The sequence below is a fragment of the Arachis ipaensis genome, chromosome B10 (assembly GCF_059453495.1).
Source record: "Arachis ipaensis isolate K30076 ecotype BB chromosome B10, ASM5945349v1, whole genome shotgun sequence".
Taxonomy (NCBI): Eukaryota; Viridiplantae; Streptophyta; class Magnoliopsida; order Fabales; family Fabaceae; genus Arachis; species Arachis ipaensis.
This window is the reverse complement of record NC_142435.1, coordinates 43,399,769-43,410,510: the sequence shown is the minus strand read 5'-3', so window position 1 is coordinate 43,410,510 and position 10,742 is coordinate 43,399,769. Positions and strand designations below refer to the sequence as shown.

At 39.1% G+C, this 10,742-nt stretch overlaps 2 protein-coding genes across 3 annotated transcripts; both read left to right on the top strand.

The window, feature by feature from the left end:
• Positions 1–1,659: 1,659 nt before the first annotated feature.
• LOC107622872 (uncharacterized) lies at positions 1,660–4,156 on the top strand. Of its 2 annotated transcripts, none has more exons than XM_016324933.3 (5): positions 1,660–2,078; positions 2,383–2,640; positions 3,129–3,212; positions 3,372–3,501; positions 3,669–4,156. In XM_016324933.3, exons 1-5 carry the CDS (start codon positions 1,744–1,746, stop codon positions 3,843–3,845), a joined length of 984 nt encoding a protein of 327 aa, XP_016180419.1. In that variant the 5' UTR covers positions 1,660–1,743; the 3' UTR covers positions 3,846–4,156. The 2 variants fall into 2 exon arrangements, with proteins under 2 accessions (XP_016180419.1, XP_020969139.1); XM_021113480.2 differs by having other exon boundaries at positions 1,698–2,078; positions 3,574–4,156.
• Positions 4,157–6,108: 1,952 nt separating this feature from the next.
• On the top strand, positions 6,109–8,392 carry LOC107620566 (uncharacterized). Its single transcript, XM_016322703.1, has 4 exons — positions 6,109–6,299; positions 7,211–7,380; positions 7,480–7,676; positions 7,805–8,392. Exons 1-4 carry the CDS (start codon positions 6,109–6,111, stop codon positions 8,390–8,392), a joined length of 1,146 nt encoding a protein of 381 aa, XP_016178189.1.
• Positions 8,393–10,742: the final 2,350 nt, after the last annotated feature.

Genomic DNA, 10,742 nt, shown 5'->3' with positions numbered 1-10,742 from the left:
TTCACCAGGTCTTCGATATACAAAACGGCAGATATGGAACCCAAGTTTAAACCTATGACGGCGAGAAGTCGATCAGCAGTGTCTTGTCGAAACACTGGATGACCATGGAAGTATCACGACCAGAGAGGAAAGCGTGCCAGGTATTGTAGTGGCACAACAATGACCAGGGACTGGCGGCGTCCTGGAAGAGTTGCATGCAATGACAGGCGGCGGCTTGGAACTCCTGACAGGGCGGCAGCGTTTTTGAACCTTGAGGTTATTGGGGAGGCAGCCCTATTTTCTGCTTCAGCATAGTGGCTGAAGAAGAAGTTGATTCACGGTCTAGATTTCTTGTTGTATCTGGGTCGGGTGGGTTTGGATTTTTTTCTTGGGCTTTGCCCATATCAAAAAAGAAAAATTGGTTAAAATAAAATTATTATTAATTATAATATTAATAATGTAAGGGAGTTTTAAAACTCCAAACAATACCGGAGTATTGTAACATCCACCTTCTTTCATCTTCTTAACCATTTATTTTCTTTACTCCACTTTCATACTCTTCTTTCATCTTTTTTGCCTTTTCATCTTCTTCACTCTTGCTTCTCCAGTTACGATACCAATAAGCATAGGAAAGAGACAAAAGAGAAAGAGAAAAAAGAAGAATAATAAGAAGGAATGACACCAGATTGGACGAACTTTTCTTCTTCTTTGTTGGTTGCGCAGCTGCAGAATGAAAGAGAAGATGAAGCTAGGATTTTGATAAAGGAAGGGCAAGCTCTAGTATTTACAAAATATATTAGGGATAAAGATAGGGACTGAGAGACAAAAACTGAAATAAGTCTCATGGGAAACAGAGATTGAAATAAGAATAAAATTTTAATTTAATTTGCATAAGGATAAAGTTGAAATTAATTAATTGAAATGAGGATATTTTAGATATAAAATATTATTAAAATTTCAATTTCTGTCGTAAAAAATTTCAGTCACTTGTGTCATCACTTTTTAGAAGTATTAAAATACTAAAATTTTGAAGACAGAGACTGAAATTTTAGTACCAGTCTTTGAACTAACAAACATAATACTAAATTCCAATTCTTCAGTTTTCGTTCTAATACCTCAAAACAAATACTACGTATATGTCTTAAGTGGAGGCTGATACAAAAATTTAACTAAAAAATATGTATAAAGATGTATATTTTGTTCCTGTTTCTTAACCAAACATATTATAAAATGTGATATTATCCTTCGTTTTGTTTTTATAGTGCATCCAAATACAGCCCAACCAATTACTAACGTAAATTTTTTTTTATAATTAATTGCTAAGATTTAGGATTTTATATAAGAAGCAAAATATATAAAAAAAAGTGTTACAATAAAATTTTAATTATGTTTTCTAACATCAGATATAATTTAATTAATAATATGTAATATTCATAATAGCTAATTCACTAATTATTACGGTCAAATTTAACAGTATCAAATTTAATTATAGAATAATATAAAACTCATTTAAAATTTGTCACAAAAATAAAAGGTTTTAGACAATAAGAATAGCTTAAATGACATTAGTCTTTCTGTTTAGACAATGAAAATAGTTCAAATGACATTAGTTTTTCTGTACTTAATTAAAAGGTTGCGAATTCGAGTATCTTATCTTTGGTAAAAAAAAAAAAAAAGAAATGAAAGGTTTTAAATGTTAAGGATATGATGACCAAAATATTTCTTTACCCTCCTCATTTTCATTTTCAACACCCCAGAATCTGAATGGCCACTCGCACACGCAGCAGCATGAAAAGTGAACAAGTGTCTACTGAAGATGTCGACATTGAAACTGAAAATGATAGTGAAGAAGAAGAAGAAGAAGAAGAAGAAGAAGAAGGAGGAGGAGAAGGAAGAGGCTCTTCCAAAAGGCTCAGAAAAAATGAAGAACCTTCAATGTACGAGCACATTAGGGACCAAAGGATGAAGGAGAACCAAGAGCGAATGCAGATGCTTGGATTATTGAAACTCTCTCAAAAGCTCAAAACCCAACACCAAAACCCTCAACCCAGGCCCAAAAAAAACATTGATAATGCCTTACCGTCAAGGCGTTCTTCTAGGTTTTCTCATTGTTTTTACTGCTACTCTTTTTTCGCATTTTGTTCACTGATACCATGTTTGTGTGTCGTTTTGGTGAAGTGGAAGCTGAAAGATTCTCACTTTTTTCATGGATTTTGCTTCCGTGTAGTTAAAGTTCATTACTTTAATTTTTGTCACATTTTTAAATAGGGTATATGTCATTACAACGATAAAGCTATGGGAATTTTTAACATCGATTTAACTCTTATGGTTTTTGGATTTTCCAAAGATGTGGATAAAGCTATTCTTTTTAAAAAAGGAAATATATATTTCATGGATTTACAGAATAATGACCCTAGAACCAGTTAACTATGCTGAAAATAAAGAAAAGGATAGAGAAAAGCGAGATTCATCAAGTAAAGATAGCAAAGACAACATTGAGATTTTCATACCTGAAGGTGAAAACCCAGAATTTTACACTGAAGAGCAGGAGAAGCTTCTGGGAGATTCTGATACCATTTGGGAACTGGGTGTAGATGGATGTGATGTAGATGGGAGCCGTATGTATGATTCAATCAGGGGGGAGACATGCCATCAATGCAGGTAGTTTACTGGCTTATATTGATTATTACTTCATGTTGCTCTTTGATTTCCTTGACTGGTTTAATATTTTCTATTCCTACATGACATTATTTCATTCTGAAACTTTTGTTACAAGATAGAAGATACACATGCATGCATGCATGATGCATACTTACTTATATGTCGATAGGTTTATGTTTCCCTTGATTAGATACTGTTTGCAATGCCTGGTCCATTTGCCATAACTATCTTATAAGAGTAGATGTTCTATTTGAATTTTGATCGGAGCCATCATGGGTTATGCACTTATGATGCTGTTATATCAAAGCTTTATGCCGAGTCTGGCAGTTTAACTGTTTATTTCTGCCGCAATTAGTACTTGAATGCCTCTTATCATCTTAAATGTGTTTTGATAGAAGAACTCAGGTTCCACTTCCTCTTTGTGGTTCATGCATAAAGTTGTCACATCAAATCTTCCATGTAATACTTGTTTCCTTGTTTTGTTGCAGGCAGAAAACTCTTTGTCAGCACACAAATTGCAACAGATGTGAGTTATCTCAAGGGCAGCTTTGTGGAGATTGCTTGTACACAAGGTAACATTGCTTAAGCTGAGGTTCAGATTGAGCCGATTAGTTTTCTTATTGCTTCGATTTCAATACTTGAAAGAAAATGCTGCTTTTGCCATATCCTTGTGTTAGTCACTATTGTTCGGTTAAGGTTAATGCTAATTATTTTCTAGTGTTACTCTATAGATATGGTGAAAATTTGTTAGAAGCCATTGAGAATCCCAAATGGACTTGCCCTTCTTGTCGTGGAATCTGCAACTGCAGTCGGTGCCGTAAGGCAAATGGTTGGATGCCCACCGGTAATATATACCACAAGGTTAGTTACTGCACAATGTGCTCTTCCCTTCTGTGTTATTCTCTCTATTATAGAGGATGGAAATAATTGCAGGTGATAATAGCTATTGATTTCAGAATCTTCTTAAGTGGTGCCATCTTCACTTTGTTTCATCTTATTGTTTTGGAAATAATTGGTGGTATGATAAGGTGTCAAAACTGGGTTTCAAATCGGTGGCACATTATCTGATACAAACACGCCGCACTGACAAAAGCTTGGAGGAAGGCTCAGGTGCTGAAAATGTTGCTGAAGAAATACCTCAGATCCCTGCGGACACAAACCAGAATAGAGCAATTCGCACCAGAAGAGGCTTGAGGAGATCATAATGATGCAAAGGGCGTCAAAAGAACAGAGTGGGAAAAAGATTGGCATATACGCAGGTACTTGAAGACAGACATTTTTGTTTTTTGAGAATGATGAAAGATGTAGTTCTCTTGGTGTTTGTTTGAGATGGATACAGGCTTAGCAATCTGACTAAAGAATATAGCCAATTTACCATTACTATATTGACGATGTTCTTAAGATGGTTATCAAAAGTTGTAGCAATTGGTGTTTGGCTGTGGGTTGTGGTTATGTGGTATAGTTGTGGTTTTGTTGAAGAATGTTATCAATTTTAGCCTCGGATTAAGGATTGCAACTTTGCTTCTTCGATAGTATTAACACAAAGATGAGTGATATCTACTATCTACTACTATTATATATTACAAAAGGAGTCAATAGGAGTAACATCCATGGTTTTGAAAACCAAACCGGACCAGCTGGTTCAATTGAGACCAGGAACCGATCTCCTAGCTAATTCGGTTGAAGTGAAAAACCACCAGGGAAAAAATCAGAATGAACCGGCAGCTAACTCGTGAACTGATTGAACTCGGGCGATTTTTTAAAAAGATTCAGTTTTTAATTTAATTAAAAAAAAAACAAAAACAACCTCTCCCCTCCCCCCTCTTTCCCTCTCACAAACAAAACCTACCCTAAACTAAACCCTATCAGAGGCTCAGAATTGCAATAGGCCCCACCACTCCTCTCCTCGACTGGGGGTACCATTGCTGCCGGCATTGTGATAAATAGAGGGTATTGTCTCTCTGCCGAATGTCTTTGCCACTCGCCTTGTTCTCCTTGCCATGAAACCTTTGCTCGAAGATCTTTTCTTGCCGTCACGAATTGTTCCTGCTCGGCCGTCTTCTCGTCTATGCAAACTCTGTCCCCAGCGTCACTGTCTTCAAGCACTTTGTTACTATCGTGTTCCTTCGAGCTCACTTTGTTACCGTCGTTCCTCCCTTGCCTCCTCATCCTCGATGGCTCTGATTTGGTTGATTGTGCTCGCACCAATCAGGTATATGTCCTTATTTCTCAGGTCACATGCTCTGATCTGTTATTAATATTCTATTTTGGTTTGTCCTAATTGGTAATGCTTCTTCGTAATTGTATTTGCACGTGTTTATGTTTGTTAACGAATTTCTAGAGTTTGAGTTTCAATTCAGTTCTAGTATGATAGGATACAGATATTAATTAATATATTAGGAATTAGTGTGGCCTAAGAAATACCATGTTTGAGTTATTTGAAGTAATTAATTCTTTGGTGAATGGAATTTCAATTGTGGCCTCGTATATGACTATTAAGAGAGGTGAAATATTTCTGATGCTATGTGTTCATATCCTGACCCAATAAATAAAAGTCAGGCCCAACAAATACAAAATATCCATATAAAAAAGATGGCCTACAGCAGCATACCCGACCTCTTAAAAGAGGACGGACACCCACATAAGGGAGCTAGGCTATCTTGCTCAAACAGGTAGGTTTCTCCAGGAATCTCGACTGGAATCTTTATCTTCTGTGATAAGATAAGTCCTAACAAACTCTCAAGATAAAAGGAACAGTTATTCATCAGAAAAGATTGAACTACTCTAAAAAAAATGGTTATTGACTCTACTATAAATACACTGAAGCATCAGAATCACTTGCAGGTATCACTTCCTACCTCCTCATGAAGAACTCGGACAGGCAACACCTGGGTACCAAAGAGGTTGGACGCTGCCATACCAAGGGATCTGGACAAACACTATTTCAGGTAACCCTCAAAACATTAGCGCCGTTGCGGGGACTTAGAATTCACCATCTGACAATGGCGAAATACCAACATGAAGATGGCCACACGGCATCTAAATCTGAGCTAGAACTCAGCCAGAAGGCCAGGCCATCGTGCTTCCTCTTCCACCATAACACCCTCAAGGGCTTTACGGGAAAGGAACTTCGGGAAATCCCCACCCAAGGAGGATCCATTCTGAAATCCACCATCCCGAGAATGAGGACTGCCCTTATACAACCAAGATCCTGGACCTAGTTCATGGCCAGGGGGATCGACTAGAACAGCTCGAACACGAGGTTGAACGACAAAGAAAAGCAGAACGAGAGTTACAAAGAGAGGTGAGATGACAAAAGGAGCTAGAACAAAAGCTTCGGAAGCTGGAAGTTGATCTACGAAATAGGAATGACCGGCGGATCGTGATGAAAACCCCTTGAGAGGAAAAGATCCGTTCACAGAAGAGATCACGAGGGCCAAAGTTCCCAGGAATTTCAAATCCCCCGACATGGATCTCTATGACGGAACATCTAACCCAAGCCACCACCTCAATAACTTCAAAAGTAGAATGTACCTGGTCGACGCTTCTGACGCCACCCGTTGTAAGGACTTCTCGACTAATTTAACGAAGGCGGCCATCAAGTGGTTCGATAACTTGCCACCCAAATCAATAACCAGCTTCGACGATCTTGCTAGAAAGTTTTTAACTAGATTCTCTATCTAAAAGGATAAAACCAAGCATGCCCCGAGCTTGTTGGGAGTTAAGCAAGAAGTTGGCGAGACTCTTCGCGACTATATGGAAAGGTTCAACAAGGCTTGCATAGAAATTCAAAATCTGCCCACTGAAGCCGTAATCATGGGCTTAGTCAATGGTCTCAGAGAAGGACTATTTTTCCAGTCAATATCCAAACGACACCCGACTTCTTTGAACGAAGTTCAAGAAAGGACAGAAAAATACATCAACATAGAAGAAAACTCCCGACTTAGGGAACCTTTTCTACGGACAAACCTGCCCTACTACCCTCGGAAAAAGGAAAAGGAGCCCAAAAAGAGAGAGGAGCAGAACATAGAAAAGCCCAAAAGTACCATAACTACACTCCTTTAAGGGTCTCCCTGGTGGATGTGTATAGAGAAATATGCCATACGGAGAAGCTTCTACCTCCTTGTCCGATTAAACACAAGAAAGCTGAAAGTCGAACAGAATAATGCGAGTATCATAAGCTCTATGGACATTCCACCAACGAATGCTACGACTTGAAGAATGTCATAGAAAAGTTGGCCAGAAAAAGCCTACTTGACAGATACTTGGCCGACAGATCGGAAGACCCGAGAAAAAGAAGACGAGAAGAGGAAGGAGGACGACCTAAACGTCCTCCTCATACCCCAGAACGACATATTTACATGATCAACGGGGGTTTGCAGGAGGAGGAGGAATATCGAAATTATCACGAAAAAGACACCTCAAGGAGGTATATCAAGTCGGGAAAGATAGTCAAATGACCAACTTGCCCACTATTTCGTTCACTAAAGAAGATGCTCAAGGAATATTACTTGGGCATGACGACCTTATGGTGATAACTATGATCCTGACAAACACTTAACCTCCACAGAACCTTGATAGATCAAGGTATCTCGGCTGATATCTTGTTCAAACCCGCTTTTGACAAGCTCGGGTTAGAAGAAAAGGATCTAAAGACATACCCAGACAGCCTCTTCGGACTGGGAGATACCCCAATCCAACCTCTTGGTTACATCTCATTGTATACCACTTTTGGAAAAGGTACTAGGTCAAAAACGCTAAGCATCGACTACATCGTAGTCGATGTAAACTTGGCCTACAATGCCTTAATAGGCCAGACTACCTTGAACTGATTGGCAGCTGTTGTTTCTACTCCTCACCTCTACATGAAGTTTTCCACAGCAGAAGGGATCGCAACTGTAAAGAGGGACCAAAAGTTGGCACGAAAATGTTACAATGAAAGCCTCAATTTGAAAGGCAATTCAGGAAGAAAAGAGGTCAACACCATCGAGTTAGGAGGGGTCCGAACTCGTGAAGAATTGCGCCCCAACCTGAGGGTAAAATAGAAGAGGTACAAATTGCAAACCATCCTGATAAGACAACGAGCATAAGGGCAAACTTAGAAGGAAGCCTGAAGGAACAACTTGTTGACTTGTTAAGGGAAAACTCCGATCTCTTTGCCTAGAAAGCTTCTGACATGCCCGGCATAAATCCCGACTTGATGTCCCATAAACTTGCAGTATATCCGAGCTCTCAACCTGTTCAACAAAAGCGCAGGAAGCTCGGAACAGAACGGACACAGGTCATAGAAGAACAAATACAAGTCTTGCTGGAGGCAGGGTTTATAAGGGAGGTAAAAGATCCACTATGGTTAGCTAACGTTGTGTTGGTGAAAAAACAAAACGGAAAGTACAAAATGTGTGTTGATTATATCGATCTCAATAAAGCCTGCCCTAAGGATCCTTATCCATTCCCCAGCATTAATGCTATGGTCGACTTAGCCTCAGGCTATAGATATTTGTCCTTTATGGATGCCTACTCGGGATACAATCAAATTTCGATGTATAAACCGGATCAAAAGAAGACCTCATTCATAACTCCAAAGGCTAACTATTGCTACATAGTAATGCCTTTTGGATTAAAGAACGCAGGGGCCACATACCAACAATTAATGAACAAAGTGTTCTCCGCTCACATAGAAAAATTTATGGAGGTATACGTGGACGACATGCTCGTTAAGACCAAAGAGGACGCTGGGAAGCTGGGAGGTTAAATCCAAAGATGACAGCTTGTCCGACATGCTTGACCATAGACGACATGCTTGTCCGACCTCTCCAAGGTATTCTCTACTATAAGGAACCATAAAATGAGGTTAAATTCCTCAAAATGCACTTTTGCAGTAGAAGCTAGGGGTGTGCATGGGTTGGGTAAAATCGGGTTTGATGTGACCCAGAATCCGCCCAAAATATATACCGAGCCTATTTATTAGACTCGAACCCAACCCTAGACCCGATGAAACCTATACACTTTCGGGCTACGATTATACCGGATAAAATCTGGGTGAAAACTGGGCCATTAACATTACATTACCTTGATACCTTCTTATAAGCTAGCATGTGAAAATATCCAAATTTTCAAGACTCCAACCATTATTTGACATGATAAAATTTACTTAGAAAAATATAACAAAAATCAATGTTTCTCTAAAATTAAAATATAATCATAATCAATACTAATATTGTCTAATAACACCAAATATTTAAATCAATACAAATAACACAATATTATGCATTAATTAGTCTAAAATCTTATGCATTTTAAACATAAAACATTAACTTATAGTCTTATAATAACTAATTACACAAAATATTAAGGTTTACAATACTTAAATTCCACATAAGAATAGCCATCATCCATCACTAATACACAAAATATCAATTGTGTATGATGACCGGATCACCGGGCCGATTTCGGGTGACCCGAGCCATGGCCCGGACCCGACCCGAAATAATGACCGGTCTATTTTTGAGACCTTTACCCGACCCTAGACCTGATGAAATCATCCCAAATTAGCCCTTAAAGTGTTCGGGGCCGGGTTGGGTCTTCGAGCCGGGCCGGGCCATGCACACCCGTAATAGAAGTTGGGAAGTTCCTGGGCTTCATGTTAACTCAAAGAGGCATAGAAGCAAACCCGAAAAAATGTCAGGCTATACTCAACATGAAGAGCCCAACTTATGTCAAAGAGATCCAACAACTAAATGAAATGTTAACAACTCTATCCATATTTTTAGCCGGGTCAGCCCTGAAATCACTTTTCCTTTACTCAATCCTAAGGAAAGGGAAGCAATTCGAATGGACCCCAGAATGCGAACAAGTCTTCCAAGACTTTAAAGCATTCATGTGGCATCCACCCATACTTACTCGACCTATCACAGGGGTAGAGCTCATGCTATATCTATCAGTAGGAAGCCGAGCTATAGCTTCAGTCCTGGTCTGAAAAAACGAAAAAGGGCAACAACCTATCTATTTCATCAGCAAAGCCTACAGGGGACAGAATTGAGCTATCAAAAGATAGACAAGTTTGCTTATGCCTTTATCCTCACATCTCGAAGGCTCTGACCTTACTTCTAGGCTCACACCATCAAAATCCATACTAATTAACTAATGAAACACATTTTTCAAAAGACGGACTTGGCAGGTCGGATGTTATAATGGGCTATGAAACTGTCCGAATTTGACATAAAGTACGAAGCTTGGACAATAATTAAACAACAATACCTTGTCGACTTTATTGCCGAATACACTGAAAGTCTGGGAAACCCAGTGATATGGAGTCTATACGTTGATGGATCATGAAATAAAGTTGGAAGTGGAGCAGGTGTTATTCTAGAAAGCGACCAAAAAACTCGGATAGAACTCTCTTTAAGATTCGAGTTCCTTGCTTCTAACAATCAAGCAAAGTATGAAACCCTACTTGCTGGCTAAAGAAGTGGAGGCAGAAAAAGTAGTGGTGTTCAGTGATTCGCAAGTAATAACTTCGCAAATTAATGGCACTTATCAAGCTAAAGACCCACTATGAAGAAATACTTGGGTAAAACTCGAGAACAACTGATACACTTCTCAGAAAGTGAGGTCCGACATATAGCCCGAAAATCCAACGTCCGAGCCGATGCTCTCTCAAAATTAGCCAGCACCAAGCCAGGGGGCAACAATAAAAATCTCATTCAAGAGACTCTGCAATTACCATCCATATCAAAGGAGGAGGAAGTACTGACTATATCAAATCAAAATTTAGGGTTGATGACTCCCATAGTCAACTACCTCAGATTAGATGTACTCCCCAAGGATGAAAAGGAAGCCAGAAGGCTCGTAAAAGGGGCACAAAATTACACACTGGTCCACAATGTCTTATACAAAAGAGAGATCTCAACAGCCCTCTTAAAATGCGTCCTGACCTCCAACACAAAGGAAGTCCTAGAAGACGTACATAGTGGTATATGTGAAAATCACTTAGGAGCTTGGTCACTAGCCAAAAAAGTGATCAGAGCTGGCTTTTTTTGGCTGACCTTACAGAAAGAGGCAACCGAGTTTGTTAAGACATGTCTACTTTGTCAGAAACATGC